At 51.3% G+C, this 21910-nt stretch overlaps 1 protein-coding gene across 4 annotated transcripts in view; it reads left to right on the top strand.

Moving 5' to 3' along the window:
- Window positions 1-18713, top strand: part of NEGR1 (neuronal growth regulator 1) — a 194223-nt gene extending 175510 nt beyond the window's left edge. For all 4 annotated transcript variants that reach the window (XM_032118737.1, XM_032118740.1, XM_032118739.1 and 1 more), the window contains one exon: window positions 16109-18713. In XM_032118737.1, the coding sequence (XP_031974628.1) occupies window positions 16109-16233 (125 nt within the window). In that variant the 3' untranslated portion in view covers window positions 16234-18713. The remainder of the gene's footprint in view (window positions 1-16108) is intronic.
- Window positions 18714-21910: the final 3197 nt, after the last annotated feature.

Here is a 21910-nt window from a genome sequence, read left to right as displayed (position 1 = left end):
CGGTGTTTCACACTCGGTGTCCCACATTCGGTGTCCCACACTCGGTGTTTCACACTCAGTGTCCCACACTCAGTGTCCCACACTCGGTGTTCCACACTCGGTGTTTCACACTCAGTGTCCCACACTCGGTGTCCCACACTCGGTGTTTCACACTCGGTGTCCCACACTCGGTGTTTCACACTCAGTGTCCCACACTCGGTGTCCCACACTCGGTGTTTCACACTCGGTGTCCCACACTCGGTGTTTCACACTCAGTGTCCCACACTCGGTGTCCCACATTCGGTGTTTCACACTCAGTGTCCCACACTCGGTGTCCCACACTCAGTGTCCCACACTCGGTGTTCCACACTCGGTGTTTCACACTCAGTGTCCCACACTCGGTGTCCCACACTTGGTGTCCCACACTCAGTGTCCCACACTCGGTGTTTCACACTCAGTGTCCCACACTCGGTGTCCCACACTTGGTGTCCCACACTCGGGCACTGTGCGGGATCCTGCTGCTGCCCGACCATCGCTGCCCACCGGGCCTGGCTGCACGGGCACCTGAGCATCAACAGAGAGAAGGGAGCTGCTTCAGAGGGGGTGGCAGAAGCAGAGGTTTGCGCCTCTGAGCAGAGAGCGTCCACTCAAACCTCAGCTGTTCAGGACACGCTGTGCAGGTGGAAGGAAACACGTGAGGAGCTCAGGCCCGGTTACCACTTGCTGCTCCATTGATCCAGCAGGGTTAACAAGCACAATTCACTTCAGTTGGTCTCGTGCTCTGGCACCTGTTTCTGTTCAGGATTTTCAGGAAGTCCAGGTTTTAACTGAGCCTCTGAATCCACAGAACAGTGTGGAGCCATCTGATTAAAATTTTAAAGACGCCTTTCATTAAGATGGAAGTTGTGCAAAATATTTTCCCATTTTCAGCTGCTGAGTCAGATATTTCCATAAGAAAAAGCTGCTGGCATGAGGCAGCGGAAGATTAACTCAGTGGATGAGTGGCAGCCTGCTCCCTCCCACCCACCCACTCCACATCGAACCAAGCCATGGAGGTGACGCTGGGTGACACTGGGACATTCAGCAGCGCCTGCCACTGCAAACACTGGGGTGAAATGATTGACCTTGGCATCTTTTGTCCTCCTCATTTTCGAGGTACATGACTCAACTTTGCATCTCTCTCTCAATCATCTCCCACAATGGCAGTGCTGCATCTCTGTGCAAAAGAGAAGTGATAGGACTCGCCCTTGCTCTCTCCCTGATTGCTCTGGAATGATTGTCTCCCATTCAGCCTCCCTGCTCAACCTCCCGCTGCACAAAACCACCCAGAATGAGCTTTCTGCCAAAGCCAGGCAATTCAGAGAACAACTGGGTTTGGAAAGCTCCAGAGGGTGTTCGCTGGAACAAACGGGGTGCGGATTTTCGAATAGGAAAACAGGGAGTCATTTGAATAATCCGCAGGAAATTGTCAAAGCAAAGAACTCTGGTTAGAGAGACACTGCAGGAATAAGCAATGCCCTGCCTTGCTGTGAGTAAGGATTCCAAACCTGCAGCCTGCTGTGCCCTTCCCTCCCACGTTGCACAGTCCCATTTAGTCTTTAATTTTCCCAGAATCACACAATGTCCTGAGCTGGAAGGGACCCACAAGCACCAAGTCCAACTCCTAGCAGAAGGAAACATGTTTTTGTAAAAAGAGGTGAAATCCCACCCTGTTCAATGCAGATTATCACTATGCAATTCCAATCAGGTTTTGGAGAAACCTGAAGTATTTTAGTACTTAGGGGTTATACAAGGTACAAACTAGGGAAAAAAAAGATTGGTTTTGAGGCAAAATGTGTCTTTCTGCACGTATCTCCAAGGCTGTCACAGTCGGTTTTAAGGCATACATCTTTGGCTTTCCAGAAGCACCAAAATACTGTACTAATTGATAGAGATTTTCAAAGGCATGACTCTTAACAGAACCTGCCTGCTGAACCTCCCAGTCAGCTTTGAAAAATATCAGCTATTGGGGTTTTTCTCTCTCTTCTGTGTAATAACATATGCATAATGTCTCCAAAATCCTCAGGATGAAGCTGAAAAGCGAGTGGGGAAGGCTGGGGCACGAAAAGTCTCCTGATGCAAAATCCTCCACCAGCAGGAAAAGCTGCAGAGGAGAAGCAGCAGCAGGCAGGAAGGGTGAGGGGCTCTGGAAAGGGACCCCCAGCAGAAATCCAAGCCCAAATGGCTCTGGAAGTGGGGGGTTCATTCCCTCTCACCCACAGGCAGCTGCAAAAGCTCAGAGTCCTCCTGATGGCAAATCAGCTCCTGCTGCAATCCCAAATAATTCATCCTAGGGAACAGTGATTAAAGATAAATGGAACCACAGAATCATGGAATGGTTTGGGTTGGAAGGGACCTTAAATCCCACCCAGTGCCACCCCTGCCATGGCAGGGACACCTCCCACTGTCCCAGGCTGCTCCCAGCCCCAATGTCCAGCCTGGCCTTGGGCACTGCCAGGGATCCAGGGGCAGCCCCAGCTGCTCTGGGCACCCTGTGCCAGGGCCTGCCCGTTCTAACGGAGTATCCCGGTTAAAGGGGGGAAATCTGAAAGTACTTCAGGAAAAAGAAAATCTGCACGTTCATGAAAAGGGACAAATACCTAAATACACACATTTTCTGTAGGTTTTGTGGTTGGACTTACGTGGTGTTTGCTAAGTTCCCTGAGCTCACAAATGGTAGCCCCCAGGACCGGAGCAGCAGCTTTGGAGCAGCAGCTGAGGCCCTGCAGAGCAAGAGCCCTGTGCCTTGGGAGATTGGACCTTGTTGCAGACAGAGGAGGATGTGTATGAAATCCCTGTGAAATCCATGAAATCCGTGTATGAAATCCACGTTTGCCTCAGTGTTGTATAACATGCATTTAAGTGCTGTTTAAATTTGTTGGAATGAGGATCCATAGGCACGGAGGGGAGAGTAAGAGCTACACAGTTACAAAGACAATTAAAATGAAGCACGGCTTCTGGAATAGGCCAAAGACACAGTTTGTAAGCCTCACTTTCTCTTGGAATCGGCATCCTGTGCTTGTGGGTAGCTGTAGGCAGGGAAAAGGCACTTGTGCAGCTGAGTAAGAACAGCTGCAGGTGGCATTTGCACATGGAAAAGGAAAAGGAAGGTGTTGGAAGGGAAAACAATCTGTGCCTGGTGCTGCAGGGAGTAGGGGCCAGTGCACCCCGAAGTTCAGCACATGGGAATGACCAAACAGATCGGTGCTTTTATAAAAACCTGCAGCAAGGAGTGGCCAGAGCAGCGGCCGGCACGAGGAGCCTCAGCCAGGACCCCTCAGTGGGGTCAGGGATGGGAGATGGATCCCTCAGCGGGGTCAGTGATGGGAGATGGATCCCTCAGCGGGGTCAGGGATGGGAGATGGATCCCTCAGCGGGGTCAGGGATGGGAGATGGATCCCTCAGTGGGGTCAGTGATGGGAGATGGATCCCTCAGTGGGGTCAGGGATGGGAGATGGATCCCTCAGCGTGGTCAGTGATGGGAGATGGATCCCTCAGCGGGGTCAGGGATGGGAGATGGATCCCTCAGCGGGGTCAGTGATGGGAGATGGATCCCTCAGTGGGGTCAGGGATGGGAGATGGATCCCTCAGTGGGGTCAGAGATGGGAGATGGATCCCTCAGCGGGGTCAGTGATGGGAGATGGATCCCTCAGCGGGGTCAGTGACACAGGAGATGGATCCCTCAGTGGGGTCAGGGATGGGAGATGGATCCCTCAGCGGGGTCAGGGATGGGAGATGGATCCCTCAGTGGGGTCAGGGATGGGAGATGGATCCCTCAGCGGGGTCAGTGATGGGAGATGGATCCCTCAGTGGGGTCAGGGATGGGAGATGGATCCCTCAGCGGGGTCAGTGATGGGAGATGGATCCCTCAGTGGGGTCAGGGATGGGAGATGGATCCCTCAGCGGGGTCAGTGATGGGAGATGGATCCCTCAGTGGGGTCAGGGATGGGAGATGGATCCCTCAGCGGGGTCAGGGATGGGAGATGGATCCCTCAGTGGGGTCAGGGATGGGAGATGGATCCCTCAGCGGGGTCAGGGATGGGAGATGGATCCCTCAGCGGGGTCAGGGATGGGAGATGGATCCCTCAGCAGGGTCAGGGATGGGAGATGGATCCCTCAGTGGGGTCAGTGATGGGAGATGGATCCCTCAGCGGGGTCAGGGATGGGAGATGGATCCCTCAGTGGGGTCAGTGATGGGAGATGGATCCCTCAGTGGGGTCAGTGATGGGAGATGGATCCCTCAGCGGGGTCAGTGACACAGGAGATGGATCCCTCAGCGGGGTCAGGGATGGGAGATGGATCCCTCAGCGGGGTCAGGGATGGGAGATGGATCCCTCAGCGGGGTCAGTGACACAGGAGATGGATCCCTCAGCGGGGTCAGAGATGGGAGATGGATCCCTCAGCGGGGTCAGGGATGGGAGATGGATCCCTCAGCGGGGTCAGTGACACAGGAGATGGATCCCTCAGTGGGGTCAGGGATGGGAGATGGATCCCTCAGCGGGGTCAGTGATGGGAGATGGATCCCTCAGTGGGGTCAGGGATGGGAGATGGATCCCTCAGCGGGGTCAGTGATGGGAGATGGATCCCTCAGCGGGGTCAGTGATGGGAGATGGATCCCTCAGTGGGGTCAGAGATGGGAGATGGATCCCTCAGTGGGGTCAGGGATGGGAGATGGATCCCTCAGCGGGGTCAGTGACACAGGAGATGGATCCCTCAGTGGGGTCAGGGATGGGAGATGGATCCCTCAGCGGGGTCAGTGATGGGAGATGGATCCCTCAGTGGGGTCAGGGATGGGAGATGGATCCCTCAGCGGGGTCAGGGATGGGAGATGGATCCCTCAGTGGGGTCAGGGATGGGAGATGGATCCCTCAGTGGGGTCAGGGATGGGAGATGGATCCCTCAGCGGGGTCAGTGACACAGGAGATGGATCCCTCAGCGGGGTCAGGGATGGGAGATGGATCCCTCAGCGGGGTCAGTGACACAGGAGATGGATCCCTCAGTGGGGTCAGGGATGGGAGATGGATCCCTCAGTGGGGTCAGGGATGGGAGATGGATCCCTCAGCGGGGTCAGTGATGGGAGATGGATCCCTCAGCGGGGTCAGTGATGGGAGATGGATCCCTCAGCGGGGTCAGGGATGGGAGATGGATCCCTCAGCGGGGTCAGTGATGGGAGATGGATCCCTCAGTGGGGTCAGTGACACAGGAGATGGATCCCTCAGTGGGGTCAGGGATGGGAGATGGATCCCTCAGCGGGGTCAGTGATGGGAGATGGATCCCTCAGCGGGGTCAGTGATGGGAGATGGATCCCTCAGCGGGGTCAGTGACACAGGAGATGGATCCCTCAGTGGGGTCAGGGATGGGAGATGGATCCCTCAGCGGGGTCAGTGATGGGAGATGGATCCCTCAGCGGGGTCAGTGATGGGAGATGGATCCCTCAGCGGGGTCAGTGACACAGGAGATGGATCCCTCAGTGGGGTCAGGGATGGGAGATGGATCCCTCAGCGGGGTCAGTGACACAGGAGATGGATCCCTCAGCGGGGTCAGGGATGGGAGATGGATCCCTCAGCGGGGTCAGTGATGGGAGATGGATCCCTCAGCGGGGTCAGTGACACAGGAGATGGATCCCTCAGTGGGGTCAGGGATGGGAGATGGATCCCTCAGCGGGGTCAGGGATGGGAGATGGATCCCTCAGCGGGGTCAGTGACACAGGAGATGGATCCCTTCCCTGGAGCCACCCCCGGGCAGCCCCAGCACCCAGCTGCAGGTGACAAACGGTGTGCTCAGAGTGAGAAATCATCTCGCTGCAATGTCCAGGCATTAAATCCCGTCTGAGCCAGACGAGGCAGCTCCCGGGGCTCCGTCCGGAGGAGGAGCCCGGCTCTGCGGGGCATCCACGGCTCCCAGCCCCCGCACCTGGACACTCCCCTGCTCCCGATGTGTGGAGAGCCCGGTGCTCCCTGCGGCAGAGTCTGGCTCGGGGAAGATCTCAATCAAGTTGAAAAGTTGTAACAATTTTACTCGGGCAGTGTTTGAACACTCTCGAGTTCCATGAATAGTTAATGTCACGTCAAGTGCTGGAGACAAACGCTCTTGGATCTGAAGAGCAAATAGCTCAGCCAGTGATGAGTTATGTTTGTTCCCTGCATACACAGCCCCGTGGAAATTGCAATCATCCCTCATGAACGGGCTCAGCGCTTTTTACTGCAGGGAAGGAAGGGTGGCCACTGCCTGCTGACTGTGGGAAAGGAGAATTGCCAGGGTAACCTGCTTTGTTCTGCTGCTGCTGAGCGCATCAGGCGCTGTAGTGCTGCAGAGAGGGCGGCTGGTTCAGGTGCCAGCGAGCCTGGATCCCCTTACGGGGGTGACTTTTCCTGTGTCCTTCAATTCAAGCCGTACCCCGTTACAAAGGACAGGAGTGAGCAGTGCTGGTGTACAGGGCAGACCTGGGGGATGACACAGCTCACAGAATCCCGGGATCACTGAGCTTGGAAAAGCCCCCCAGATCCAATCCCTGATGGATCCCCCCCTTGTCCCCAGCCCAGAGCCCTGAGTGCCACCTCCAGCCCTTCCTTGGGCACCTCCAGGGATGGGCACTCCAAACCTCCCTGGGCAGCCCCTGCCAAGGCCTGAGCACCCTTTCCATGGGGAAATTCCTGCTGCTGTCCACCCTGAGCCTCCCCTGGCCCAGACTGGGGCTGTTGTGATTCAAGGTGCCACTGTAACTTCTGGAATTAGCAAACAGTTGGACTTTGTTATTTACTTCATCCACCACCTTCTTCTAATCAAAACATTATTGATGATTAATTCCTTGGCTACTGGTGCAGTTCGGGAATAAATTTCCACGGATTATGGGGGTTTTAATATTCCTATAAAAAGAGAGGAATACATGTACTATGCAGAAATATGACCAAGAGGAACCTTCCAGAAATGCTTAAGAAAGTCAACAGAAAAGCTGAATAAACCCCACATCTTAGAAATCATCTGCCAACCACCTCAGTGGAAGATTTGCTTAAAGGCTACCAGCACTTCCAGCCAAAAACTTACTTCCTCATACACCAAAAAAAGGCAAGAAATCATGTTCCAGCCTGCTTAATTCCACATCCTTTGTCAAGAGCACAAGAATGATGTGGAAACCGTGCAGAAACTGGAAAGTTCAGTGGAAAAAATTATCATTCACGCTCCTGTATGACATTGCCTCAACACAGCAGAACCAACAAAGTCTTCCTGATATATGAGAACTATCAAAGGTTGCCACTGAACACGGAGATTTAATGTGCTGCTTAATTCAAGAGCTTATTTACAATGTCACACGTCACTTGGAGAAAAATGGCTCTGACAACCAATCATTTAAAATATAGGAAGAATGTTTAACAAAAGGTCAGAAGTACAAATATTTTACATATTAACTACTAATAAATTCATTTCCTCTCAAAGTTAGGAGGATCAGCAAATGTCTCCAAAGCCATTTGCAATATTTCAGCACAAGACCCAACCTCTAATTACCAATGTAAGTTGTAAATAATTGTCAAGTATGCAGATGAGCCAAAAATTCTCTCAAATTAAAGTAATTAGCTCCCAAGTCAAATTTTTCTGTCACATTAAAATGCTTTTCCTTGTCTCCAATGTGACACTTACAAATGAGAGCCACATTGTCAGGGAAGCAGTTATTGTAGGCTGCCAGAACTGTCTGCACAAGGAGCCGAGAGCTCTTCACGCTCACCTGAGCTTCCCAGCAGTCCATGTTTTCACTCCATAGTTGTGCTGCTCATCCCACGTGTGAGTGGGGAATTTATCCACCTGGAACCCTGGCAGGTGACTCCAAAGTTTCCCCATCCCTTGGTGTGGGAATATCCCCCATGGAGAGCCTCAGTCCTCGGCTCTTCCTGGCTCTCCTTCCCTCAAGAACCTTTCCAGACCTGCTGGTCTGGGGTACAGAGGAGAACTGTGCCACACCCTGCAACACAGGGATGGGGGAACAGGGATGGGAATGAGTGGTTTGCTTCTCCCAGTGCTTTCTCTGGCACTTTCATGGTTTATTCTCAATGTCCCCTTAACCAAAGCTGTGTTTGCCATATCCAGTGGAAGATCCTGAGCCATTCTCCTGTTTAATTTTGGGCTTCCAGGCAGGACCCAGCATCAGGCTTGGTTTCTATTTAACTTCAGGCTAAGCAAGGTTGGGTTTGCTGTTTGCTGCAGATGAACCCAAAATCAGGGCAGATGTGGGAGAGGAGCGAGTCCCAGCCTTGAACACGTCCCATCCCAAAGCAGTTGTGTGAGCAGAAGACTGCACAGTGCCCTGAAACAATGCATTATTTACCTGTTCCTTTCCAGTGATCCCTTCCAGTGGCTGTTCCCCTCTACCTCAACAGTTGCTGCTATTCCACTTCTTCCAGAAAAGACAACAGGGTTTGGACTCAGAAACCCAAGCTGGATTCGTGCTTTCCTTTGCCCTGACTGTGCCAAGAGCAGTAAATCTGGAGGATTCTCACGAGGGGAGGGACAGGCTGAACCTTACTCAGGCATCTGAGTAAGGTTGGAAAAGCTTCCCCCGGAGGGTGCTGGGCACTGCCCAGGCTCCCCAGGGAATGGGCACAGCTCCGAGGCTGCCGGAGCTCCAGGAGCGTTTGGACAGTCCTAGAAGGCCCAGGGGCCATGATTTGGGACCGTGGGTGACAGGATCTGCTCCTGCTGCCTAGAGCCATCAATTCCCTGCTCCTTGGCTGATTTCTGCCATCTCCTGTGCTGGAGGGGATGAGGTGGTGATCCCATTACGCACGGGTTCATCCCAGGACTAGGGCTCGTATCTCCTCTGTCTGTTCAAAGTCAGCTCATTCCTCGAAGCTGCTCCCATCCATCGCTCCAGAGCTCCTCAGAGATGTTTCATTTTTCCAACACGACTGCTCTCCTCAGCCACACAAAGAAATGGGACACGACTTGAGTATAAAGGATGATATATAAAGCCAAATTTTATTCTGTTCCCTCACAGTAATTTTCCTCACAAATGCTTCTCGGGATTGTGAAATATTCCTTGCAGCAGAATCCGAGTCCATCAGGGCTGTACTATTTCATCCTGTTAAACTCGGAGCTCTCCGTGCTCAGCGCCCACTTCATTCATCCCATCAAGGCATTCGAGGGATTCTTTTCCCTTGCAGTATTTCAGGGAAGGTGTTTCTGTTTCATAGCATCAGGTTTATCTCTGTCTAAATGAAATTCCATTGAAGACACACCTGAGCAATGAGAGAGGGTTGAAAATGGGGGATGTTTTTGGAGCTGTCAGCAAAGCTTGTCCTGCACTGTTGGAGCAGCACCATTGCTCTGATTCTGGGATATGCAGGGACATTCACAGGATCCTGGAATGGTTGGGGATGGGAGGGACCATAGAGATCAACCAGTGCCACCCCTGCCATGGCAGGGACACCTCCCACTGTCCCAGGCTGCTCCCAGCCCCAATGTCCAGCCTGGCCTTGGGCACTGCCAGGGATCCAGGGGCAGCCCCAGCTGCTCTGGGCACCCTGTGCCAGGGCCTGCCCACCCTCCCAGGGAACAATTCCTTCCCAATCTTCCATCCAGCCCTGCCCTCTGGCACTGGGAAGCCATTCCCTGTGTCCTGTCCCTCCATGCCTTGTCCCCAGTCCCTCTGCAGCTCTCCTGGAGCCCCTTCAGGCCCTGCCAGGGGCTCTGAGCTCTCCCTGGAGCCTTTTCTTCTCCATGACTGAGCAGGAACCACAGCGAGATCCCACAGAGGGACTGGGAACTGCGGGGATTTTCAGGTACCACTGAGTGCTTTTGAGCAGCTGCTGACTTGGGAAATGCTTTGTTCCAGAGGGTTGTTTGAGAACAGGAATTAAGACCCTTAACCCCCTTTTGCCCCCAGAGCCTCAGTCCCAGCCTCGCTGCCCCCCGTGCCCGGGGCTGTCCAGCGCTCCTTGAACAGCTCTGCTTGGAGCCACTGCACAGTGGGGCTGGCAGCCCCACCACCCGCACAAGCAGAAATGATCTGACTTTAAAATCTCCACTGCTGGGTGTATTTTTAGCAGTTTGAAATGAGCCTGTTGCTGTTTACAGTACTTAGCATGAGTTATTTGTCAGGGAACGGGAAAGGTGACCCCAACTGCTGTGGAGGGCAGGGAGGGAAACGCATGTCTTCTTCTGCCTCCTTGGCCCAGGGTTCCCGGAGCCAGGGAACCCAAATTCCCCGGCAAAGATCCCCACAAGTATGAATTACACAGCTGGTGGCCATGGTTACCGTGTGTTCATTGCTTGACTCTTTTTTTCAACCTGTAAGTATCACATTTTATATTTTACCTCAGTCAAAATCAGCATCAAGATCAGGTTTGAATTAGACACAGGGCATGTCCCAACTGGGGTCTTCGTGACTGAAACAAGAAATGCTTCTGCCTCATTTTCTGTGCATACACAAACACACACTGGGGTAATATTTCACTTTAAGACATTGCTGGTGGCACGGCTCAAGTGTTTAAAATACTCGGCTTTCAGATTTCAGCACAACAAACAGTTGATTTTTTCTCCTGCAGTTCTAGCAATCATCTTTGAGTCCCTGTTTTTCCATTTTAAGACTCAGAAAATGCTATTTTATTCATTTAAATTTGAAATAAGGACAAATCAGCATTTCATTTTCTAGTTCCTGCCCTGCCAGCAGCCCTGTGTGTGAATGCTGGTGGACAGGGCCTGATAACACCCCTCTCTTATCAACCCCATCACTCTTCTGGGGCAGAAATCTTTCTGCCAACACTCCCATCTCAGAGGATGATAAAGCCCCTCTGTTAAGCACCTGGCACTTTCCAGCTTTATCCTCCACAGCCCTGGCTTATCCACCGGGCAGAGTCAGCTCTTGGACAACTTCTGCAATGTTCCCTGTGTCCTTTCTCAAGGATTTTCAGAGAGATTTGTCTCGGTAGTGCTGAGCTCTTCTTGACAGAAAATACACAAAAGCAAGATCCTGCCCCAGACTGCAGCCCCAGGACCCAGGGAGTGGCTGCCCAGACATGGACTGAGCCAAATCTGCTGTGCCCTGAGCTGGAATATCTCATGTAGGTGATGCTGCGGGATGGGGAGTCCCATAGGACATTCCTCCCTTGTTCCTGCCAGAATCCTTGTCCCTACAGCTTCCACCCCTGCCCTGGGCAGCTGTGCCAGGGCTCGACAGCCCTTTCCAGCCAGGCTGAGCCCCTTCCCAGCTCCCTCAGCCTCTCCTGGGGCTCCAGCCCCTTCCCAGCTCCGTTCCCTGCCCTGGACATGCTCCAGTCCCTCCATATCCTTCTTGTCCTGAGGGGCCCAGCACTGACCCCAGCACTGACCCCAGCATTGACCCCAGCACTGACCCCAGCACTGGAGGTGTCCCAGCAGTGCCAGCACAGGAGGGATTTTTTAAACCACACCAGGGACAGAGGAACACCAGGCTGGAGAGGATCTTCCGAGTGCCCACGTGCAGCTCTCAGCTCCCAGGGCCACTGTCCAAAGGCATTTCCACATTACTGAAATTCCCAGCAATTTCCGAGTGTTATTATGGTGGCCAAAGCTCTGTTTAATCACAGCCTCCATCTGGCACACACTTCAAAAGGGCCTCCTCCTTCAGACGGATCTATTTAACTTCACTCCTGAATTTTCCATCACAGTGCATTTCCTGTCTCGGGCACTCAGCCTTGAGGATGATTGCATTTGCATAAGACTAAACAAATCCGCCTGTCTTCGATGATTCATTTTCAGACAAGATTTTAGGGTTTTGTTCTCCCAAGGTCAAGCTTTCCCCAGTCCTTCCTGCCTCCAGGCACAGCGGGAGGTTTCTCCCTGCTCCTGCCAAGCTTCCCTCTGGCCAAAGGCTCCGGAGCTGGTTGTGGAGCTCTCCAGGCATTCTCTCCCCATCACCACTGCTGCTCCCTAAGAGAGTCTTTTATAGACTGTCGACCTTCTCCTCCACATCCATAAATCCTCCACCAGCTTCAAGTGTAACAAAATGTAGAGATGTTATCCCTAGGCCTCTCTGAGCCTTCTGAGGCCCATTATCTCCCCATCTTTTCTTTTAAAAGAACGTTATTTGACAGCCCAGCCTTTTTCATCCTCTTTTTTTTTGCCTTATTGCTTTGACCTTGAGTTAGTTTATTCCTTCTTTCTCTGTATATTTTAAATGTTGCACCAAAAAATCCAATTTATTAAGGCTTTCCTTTAGTAAATGATTAACCTGAATATAGTTAAATGAAATGCTTATTAACATCTCCCTGCATAATCCATTTAACAGAATTAGTCTTGCTTATTCAGACAACCTAAAGGGGTCTGTGCTTTTGTCTACACAACATCAGCATTAAAGCTTATAATTATTTCTGGTTGATGCAGCCCTTGGTGTTGGGAAATGCTGGTTTGTGTGTTCCAGCATAGCACTTCTCCTAATCTCTTGTATTAATTAGAGATACTGATATAATATTACTTTGTTCCTTTCTATTCAGCACCAGGAGAGATGTCTGAATATAATCCTATCTGTGCTAACGGTGTCTTAAATATTTCCGCAAGTGCTGGCTGGTGTAAAACATTAGGATTAGGTACAACAGTCTCTAAATGGGAAGAAAGGAGAGCTTACAAGAGCACGTGGGCACCCGAGGTGTGCCTGGCACTGGGTGGTGGCCGTGCTCCGACAGCAGCCACGGCCTTGGCAGGGATTTCTCCTTCCACTGAGATGATGTTTAAAGTCCCTTCCAACCTCAATTTCCAACCCCAGTCACTCTGAGTCCCTGAGGCCCCAGTGGGTCCCTTCCCAGCTCCTCTGTGATGCTCCGTGTGTGTCCCATTCCTCCCTTTTCCAGAGGGATGCAGCCGCTCTGGCTCTGAGGAGAATTTGACTTACTCAGCAGCATGAAAGTAAATTATTACCCCTCAGTGGCTGCAGCTGACATTTTAAACTCATTGCGTCTTCTAAATCCTGGGTCATTTGATATTTCAGACAGCAGGCTGTTCATGGAGCTCGTTTTAATCTTTTTCTAAATGGAAATTCACTTTCTTTTAAGGCACTTCAAGGTATCACTCCCAGGGCTCTGAAGTTAATTTGCAGCACCAGATCATAAAATCATGGAATCCTTCAGGTTGGAAAAGCCCTCCCAGACCAGAGTCCGACTGTCCCCAGCACTGCCAAGGCCACCCCTGACCCATGTCCCCAAGTGCCACATCCACATGGCTTTGAAATCCTCCAGGGATGGGCACTCCAAACCTCCCTGGGCAGCCCCTGCCAAGGCCTGAGCACCCTTTCCATGCAGAAATTCCTGCTGGTGCCCACCCTGAGCCTCCCCAGCCCAGCCTGAGGCCGTTCCCTCTCCTCCTGTCCCTGTTCCCTGCGAGCAGAGCCCGACCCCCCCGGCTGCCCCCTCCTGTCAGGGACTTGTGCAGAGCCACAAGGTCCCCCCTGAGCCTCCTTTGCTCCAGCCTGAGCCCCTTCCCAGCTCCCTCAGGAATTCTCCTGGGGCTCCAGCCCCTTCCCAGCTCCCTCAGGAATTCTCCTGGGGCTCCAGCCCCTTCCCAGCTCCCTCAGCCTCTCCTGAGGCTCCAGCCCCTTCCCAGCTCCCTCAGCCTCTCCCGGGGCTCCAGCCCCTTCCCAAGGGTCAGCACAGGAGGACCCAGACAGTCTGACCCTGGTTTCTGTCACAGAGCCACCCAGAGCTGCTGTGGAGGAGAATCCTCAGCCTGGTCAGCGCAGCTCAAGCTCTGCTCCCCTTCCCTTCTCCGGGCACCCAAAGCTCTGTCACTCTCTGTAAACTCAGCTCTGATGTCGTGCTCTGTCTGATGGTGGGGATGGAGGTTATGGAAATGCCCAGGATGGCTGCAGGTGTAATCACAGACTTAAATAATTGCAGCTTTTATTTAAAGCCTAATCACACATTCCTCCACCATTATCTCCTTGCATAAATATTAAGCCTGGGAGCTCGTGTGTGTGTGTGAAACAATGACATGGTAATATTTCAGTGGGGGGAAAAAAGCATCTGGTTTATGCTGTTCTCAAACATTTAAAGCTTTTCATTTTTCCCTAAACTGAGGGTTTAGTCTGACATGGAGAACCATCAAAAAGTGCTTTGAAAATTACCAAGCCCAAGAACAAAGTGACCTTGCACGGCCCTGCACAGCAAATGCTCAGGAAAGCAAGGAGTGCTCAGTCCTTCCCAAAATAATTACTCGGAGTAGATCAAGGACTGAGCAGACCATGCAAAGAGTCTTTAAATTTTAAAGGTGTGTTTATTTTTAAAGTTTCTATATCAGCACAAATCTATGGAATTTTATTAATATCTAGCAACAGCATTTTGCTTGGCCAGCAAGGAACTCAGGGAGCCACAGGAAAAGTTAATCAAAATTCTGAGGGGAAAAAGAAGAAGTCTGCAGGAGATTATTAATTTGTAAGGATTTTTAAGGGTCTAGCCCAATATTTGAAGCTGTGTGTCATCCAGTAGGCCTAGTGTGACATCATAATAGATAATTAAGCTTCTCCAGGTTTGCTTCTCCTTCAGGTTTCTTTCCCATCCAATTCTCCTGCTTAGGCAGCTTTGGGAACTGTAACTCTTTTCTATTATCTCCCCAAGTCAGTGCATTCTCCCCCCATTAACTCCCCTCGTGCCTTTGTGCAGAAACAATCCAGGTATGATTTAATAAGCCTTGGAAAGACAGAGCTGGTTCATATGCAGGAAATCAGATTTACATAATTTTCCGCTCGCTTTTATAGCCACTGTAGCTCAAATTATCTTTAAGTTGGGGAAACTCTTTTCATACCATAAAATGAAATAGCACCTGTGTTATGCTTCAGCTTCCTCGCCCGGCCCTTGTAATAAATTAAAGGTTGATTTGTCATCCTGACTTAGCACAGAAAGTCCTTTTTTAATGAGAGGAGAGGAAGCGCCCTGGCCTGCAGTTAGTCACAGTCATCAGTTGCTAAACTAAGCTTCAAAACCAAGTTTAATCTTGTTTTGTTTTGGCTTTATTACCTGAACCTTTCTGCATGGGGGGAAAGCTGAGGATTTCGGGTTGTGTCACATCCTCTGTGCCAAATAGAATGTCAGAATCTAAAAATGGAGCTCCGGGGTTCTGTGCAGAAGCAAAAGGGACCTTCATGTTCCAGGATTTGGGCTGAACTTGGGACTGGGGAAGCCACATCCTGTGAAAGCAAACAGGGAGGTGCAGGGTGAGGGAACAGCTCCTTGTCCTTCCTCCTGCCTGTGGCTTTCCAGGACCAAACCCGTGGGTTTCATAGAATCCTGGAATGGTTTGGGTTGGAAAGGACCTTAAAGCCCAACCCATTCCAGCCCCTGTCATGGGCAGGGACACCTCCCACTGTCCCAGGCTGCTCCAAGCCCCAATGTCCAGCCTGGCCTTGGGCACTGCCAGGGATCCAGGGGCAGCCCCAGCTGCTCTGGACACCCTGTGCCAGGGCCTGCCCACCCTCCCAGGGAACAATTCCTGCCCAATATCCCACCTAAATCAACACTCATCCACCTTAAGGCTGCTCCCCTTGTCCTTTCAAGGACAAGGCTTCTCCCAGGTCCATTCCTGCCCCAGCCCAGTCCCAGGGATCAGCTCCTCCCTTGCTTCTCAACACTGATTTCTTGTATTTCCCCTCTCTTTGCACTTAGTGTGCATTTACCCAGGAATTCGAGAAAGACTTTGTGGTAAACAAATAAATACAATTTCTTCAAAATAAGTATTAATGTCTTTAGCTGAGCACAGTTGTCAAATTTTGGCTTCTGGAGTTAGGCAGAAAACGAGCTGTTTTCCACGAGAGCTCAATCCAGTCCGCTCTCATTGATTGCACTGCAGATCTTAATGCTCAGTAACTTAAAAACGGATCAATTATTCAGCTGGTTAAAAACGAAGCACTCCCCTTTTTGAATGCTCGCCTTAAAAACAATTCCTCTTCTTGGAGCAAGCAGGGATATTCCCTGGGCGGGGTGGCAGCAGGGCCGGGCCGTGCTCGCAGCATTTCCTCTGCTTTTCAGAGGAATTCTGCTGCTGCCCGGAGAGGCAGCTTAGAACAATTCCTGCAGACTGCGAATGTGGGGGGCTGAGAGTGGGAACTGCCACTGACCCCCTCTCCTTGTCTTTGCAGCTCCCAGCACAGCTCAGTACGGGATCACCGGGGACGCCGAGGTGCTGTTCTCCTGCTGGTCCCTGGTGTTGACGCTGTCCTCCCTCAGCAGCATATTCTACCTGAAGAACATCATTCTGCACTAAATGTAAAGACCCATAAAAGGCTTTTAAGGATTCTCTGAAAGTGCTGATGACTGGATCCAATCTGGTAGAGTTTGTTAAAAGCAGCGTGGGATATAATCAGTGCTTACATGGGGATGATCGCCTTCTGTAGAATTGCTCATTATGTAAATACTTTAATTCGACTCCTTTTTTTTTGATTAGCTGCATTACCTTGTGGAGCAGTACACATTGTCCTTTTTTAAGACGTGAGAACTCTGAAATTACTTTTAGAGGATATTAATTGTGATTTCATGTTTGTAATCGACAAGTTTTCAGAAGCATTCAGTCATGGTCTGCTGAGTCGCAGACTGTAGTTTACAAAAAAAGGATATTGCAGTAAAAATGTGCTTCTTTAAGGCTGCAATACAAACATTCAGTTCCCTTCTCAACTAGCATCCTATCCACATTTACACAGAAACATTTGTTCTTTTTTGAGTTAAAAAAAAAAATCAAATAATATTGCCTTCAAAATATTTCTTCAAAATATTACACATATCTAGATTTTCTTCTAGCATGATATTCAGGTTTCAAGAATGAGCCTTGTACTATAACTGCATTGCGCAGTACTGCTTTTGTTCTCTTCCCTCTTTCCTGCCAATTCAGCATGGTTGTGCCTTCATGAAACACGACTTTCCTCTTCCTCTCCAACAAATCTGGAATGTGTTTTGGGAAATGCTGAAGCATCCTTTTGAGCATAAGGAATCTCTCGGTGAGGACAAAGGTGCTAGGGGCTCCGAGGAGAATCTCCCCCCTCCAGGGGGAGGGTTTAGGTCAAGGGTAGCACCAACTCCTTTTTGTTCCTCCCTCCACCACCACTGACAAGTAGGTGACCTCTGTAAAAACAACATTTCCCATTCCAAAACAGAACTCAAATTATTTTGTGGCATCTTTTGAATGTAGGAACGTTTCCCGTAGTCCCCCTAAAGCCAAATTCCCACCTGGCTGTCAATGTCAGGATGGTCCCTTTTGTATTACTGGCAAAGCCGATGTGAATTGGTATTTGTCTTGCACTTAATTTTGTACTGGTTTGGCTGATTTAGCAATGATAAAGGATGCTTTGGACCATGAGATACCTGCAAATCCCTGGGGTATCAGGCAGAATTTTGTATCTACACATATCCTTGTGGCAGCGAGGGTGCTCCAGTAACTACTGAGGGCATGTGGCCATCCTCAAGAGAGCCACCTCGACAGGCAGGACAGGTGGGGACCTGCTCCCCTGGGCAGGGCTGTCACCTCCCAGCCCTCACATGCCACCCCCTGCTGCTGCAGCCCTCGAGAGGACACTCCTGTCACACACTGAAGGATCAAGCTCAGAAACAGTGAATAATGGTGCTTTATTCTTTAAACCCCCTGGACAGTGTTGGTGTGAAGTGTTGCTCACAGTTTACACCTGACTGAAAGCTGCCACCTGTGTAACTCACTGGGGTGACCGTGGCCAGCAGCCCTGGGACACCAGGTCCCCTGGTGACCCCAAGAGCTCCTGACTTGCTCACAAACAACTATTGACAGCAGGAATAACAAAATCATTATCACAGGGTCCCAGACTGGGTTGGGTTGGGAGGGACCTCAAAGCCCATCCCATCCCACCCCACCCCTGCCATGGGCAGGGACCCTTCCACTACCCCAGGCTGTTCCAAGCCCATCCAGCCTGGCCTGGGGTGGGACAGCACCACTCTTAATGTGATCATTCCCAGGTTCCGTGTTTGAGCTCCAGTAGGTGACACAAATTTCCCAGTTCCCCATTTTTTCTCCTCACAGCAGGTTTTGGCAGTGAGCAGCACCAGGTGAGCGCTGGGAATGCTCAGCAGGCCCAAGCTCAGCACAGAGATCCCATTTCTCCAGCAAGGAGCACTCTTGGGTTTTCTGGGCTCCATCTGAACTGTCCCAGGCCAGTGTGCAGCCAGAACCCGCAGTGCCTCTGCTATCCTTGCTGAGAAGGGGCAGGAACAGAGAGATGTTGGCTCCAAAAGATGGCAATAAAACGTCCTGGGTCACTTTGCATGTGTTCAGTGACAGATTGTATTCTTTCTCTTATTATTTACAGCCGTGTGCCAAGCAGTTGCTGTTTTCAGAAATGTGGCATTTTTTAAAACCTGGAATAACATGACCAAACCCATTCTGCAAGGAAAGGGTACAACCTCAACTCAAATGAGTTTATCAGTCCTGATATCCCGATCTCTCTTGTATTGCAGCTTTAAAGTGCTCTATTTTAGAATCCATTCACTAGAAACAGTGGTGCTGCAGGAAGTCTTGTGTCAGTGCGGTTTTATGAACGAAAAAATAAGGAAATGGATGACCCAACCCACACGTGTAAAACTGGGAGAGGGTTCTATACTGTGGCTGGATCAAATCCTGCATTCCAGTGATATATTGCATTCCAGTGATTCCTGATATTCGGAACCTGATCTTTCCAGCAACAGAATAGAATGATCAGCAGCTTTATTAAATACGAAAAAAGAATATACAGTGAAGTGTTGAATGTTTGCAGTCGCACCAGGGAGAGCCACTGGGTGACACAGATGTCCAGTCCCACGTTTGATTTTCACTTTGAGGGGACATCATTATTGTCAAGTCCAAAAAGAAAAAAAACCAAACCCACGAGAACAGCAGAATTCGGAGCCATGTCTGGGTGCCAGGGGTGTTTTGGTGAGGCAGGAGTGTGCTGGGAGCTCAGCAGGGCTGGGTGTGTGTGAGGGGCAGCGAGAGGCTGCCAGGGCCAGGGGCTGCTCTGGGCTCTGCAGCCTGGATTTGGGCAGGACGGGGGCTGCAGGCAGAGAGGGTCACATGAAGACACCTGGCTCTGGTGAACGTGCTCCGTGCACTGAGCTGGGGTGGGACAGGCCGGGTGGGATCTGTGCTCCCAAAACGGGCAGCAGAGTGACCACAGCCACGTCCCAGGGACTGTGGGGTGGGAGGGTGTTTGGGGCTGGGAGGGACCGCCTGGTTCCGACGCTGTCATTTGTGGGCTGCACTTTGGGCAGCTGTTTGAAGGTTTGCTCTGCGCTTCCTCAGAGTTCAGACCCACCCTGTTCATGTCTGCCGGGCCAATCTGACTCTACTGATTCCCACCTTTCCCACATGAAAATAAAAGGCTTAGCTGAGTATTTCCATCAGGGTTGTTGTCACGTTGGAACCCCCCAGTCTGGAAGGTCCTCCTTGTGCAGTAACTCAGGGCTGTGTCCCCACACGGAGCGGTGACACTGCTGTCACACAACTGCTGGCCCTGGAACTGTGCTGATACTCAGCTGAGGGATGTCTCACAACTTGGGAACAAATGCAGCTTCTCAAGGGTTTGTAGCTTGGCAGCATCCTTTGGAGCCAGACAGCTTTTTTTAGCTTTTCAATAGGTTTTTTTTAGAGTCGATGCTGTTTTTAAGATCCAGGAGTGTTAAACCCATCACAGTGACAGCTGCTTTTTTTGCACATTTTCTGAGCAAGTGTTCGAGATAGACAATGGCAAATGTTCTGCTACCAAAACCTCCACTGAGTCCACAGAACTGTGTTTTGAAGAATGTGTATACCAAAATATGTATTTACATGGATAAATATGCCTTAAAGACTAAATATGCATTTACTTCTAAGGCTGGATCTGCCTCGTGCCCAGTCTGGAGGTAAATAATCCATATTTCACAGCTGCCATGGAGGGGTTTGTTTCTTTGGAGAAAAAAAATGAGGGGGGAAAGCATTTCTTTAAAAAGAATCTTCAGTAATTTAAAAATCCTTGCATGAACTGCCATGTGTGAGGAGGAGAAAGAAGGGAAAGGATGAAGTTTATCCTGACACTCCAGCACGGGCAGTGCGGGCTTTGCCGTGGGGTGGCAGTGCTGTGGTGCCACCAAGAACTGCCACATCCTCTCTCATGTCCCCCTGCACACCCACATCCCTTGGAGCTGGGACAGAGTGAGGGGTCTGGGTGTTCCCCAGTCCCACAGGGCTGTGGGAGTGGAGCCACCTACCCACACCCTCCTGCCATGCTGCAGCTGGCAACACAGGATCCTTTGAAATGAGGAAATGTTGACAGAAAAAGGGAATTTAAAGAACAGGAATTAAAAATTCTTCATTCAGCCTTAGTGTTGAGAGCAGAGGAATCAGTGTTGGCATGGAAGGGAGGAAGTGGCTTTGAATTTGGCCTTGCTGAGGAGGGACGTGGCGGGGCAGGGACGATGGCCGGGCTGTGTTGGGGTTGGGGTCGGTCCTTGCTTGTGTTCCCTCACTGCACTCCGAGGGCAGGGCAGGGATTTATTCTGCAGCCAGGAAAGTCCATAATCTACCTGGAAACAGCCAGGGCAAGGCAGTGCACAAAGGTCTCGGGCTGATGGGGAAGGGATTCTCAGCAAATCCTGCTCCCAGAGTTCTGTGTGAGCAAGGGCTTCACTGGGGCACCTTCAGCACTGTTTGTTCCCAGTGCCTGATGCCTAATTCATGAGGAGCTCCAAGGTTCCTTTTTATTAGAAAACTCTCCTGTTTAAAAATGTGGAGATCAGCATATTTGCCACCTCTCATAAGCCTAGTTTTCAGTCATTCATATTTTAGGGCATATGAAGCGTTCCCATCAGTCGGCAGGATGAAAATCCGCATTATGGGATGAGGGAGGAGCGGTTCCCACTCACCCCAGCTGCTCTGCCCTTGGCTGGGATGAGCTGGGAGAGGCCCTGGGGTCTCTGCCCAGGGGGCCCAGGGGTGCAGATCAGTCCCACAGTGCTGGCTCCATAACTCCCCACTGCCAGAGTTACCCCCGAGGGTTTGCTCGAATTTTTTCCAACAGCCACCCTGGAGATGGGAGGAGTGTGACAGGTACCTTCTCCTTGGCTCAGAGCAGGCCTGGGTTCTCCCACAGTGGACTCTGAGCCCTCCCAAAAACAGCAGTGAAAACCAGCCCAGCTCAGAGTGATCCCACGTTCACTGCCAGTGCCCCAGCCCCCGGCACAGGGACAGCAGGGCCACCGCGGCCCAGGAGCACCAGGAGTGACACTTCTGCAGCAGCCCGAATTTACAGACAGGGAGGGGACAGCAGAGTGCAGCTCCAGCCACAGGAATTCCCCTTATCAGCCAAGTATTGGAACACTCATTATGCCCATCCTCTTTCCCAGCTGCCAGCTAACAAACTGCCTGCATGATGATCTATATTCCAGTCGGTATCCAGAGGGGGAAATCTGTTCTCTCCTAATGCACATCCGTCCCTCTCTTCAGGGTTTCTCATCCCAAACCCAACACAGCTGGCACATGACACGCTGTGATTTCTGTGCAGTAACGTGAGCTTGTCCCCTTCCCAGCCCCATTAGAGTCAGAAGCACACTCGTCCCATTAACCCCCATGACAGCCACTTAAATGTGCACCCCAAGTGAGAATAACCCTCCAAGCCAAGATGGAGCAGCAGCAGCCTCGTTTTCCAGTGGGCGGCTGAGGATGGGATGGCAGGGCCAGGCCCCCTCCCTCTGTTTTGTAGCTTTTTAAAATACAAAACAGCCTCTCCTCTTCTGAGGGTGAGCAATCCTGGCTGCGAGGGGCAGCCTTTGAGAGGTGCCCAACATCCGTGTCGTGTCCCTTCAGGTGGGGCCGGGCGGGAGCTGCGGGGCTGGGGCTACTCCAGAGCAGCCTGATGAGCGCGGTCCTTGCAGGGACCCGGAGCTGCAGGAGGCAGCACGGTTCATTAGGCTGG

Source organism: Corvus moneduloides, chromosome 9 (assembly GCF_009650955.1).
Source record: "Corvus moneduloides isolate bCorMon1 chromosome 9, bCorMon1.pri, whole genome shotgun sequence".
Lineage (NCBI taxonomy): Eukaryota > Metazoa > Chordata > Aves > Passeriformes > Corvidae > Corvus > Corvus moneduloides.
The sequence above is the reverse complement of the archived record's forward strand: the minus strand, read 5'-3'. Positions and strand labels throughout refer to the sequence as shown.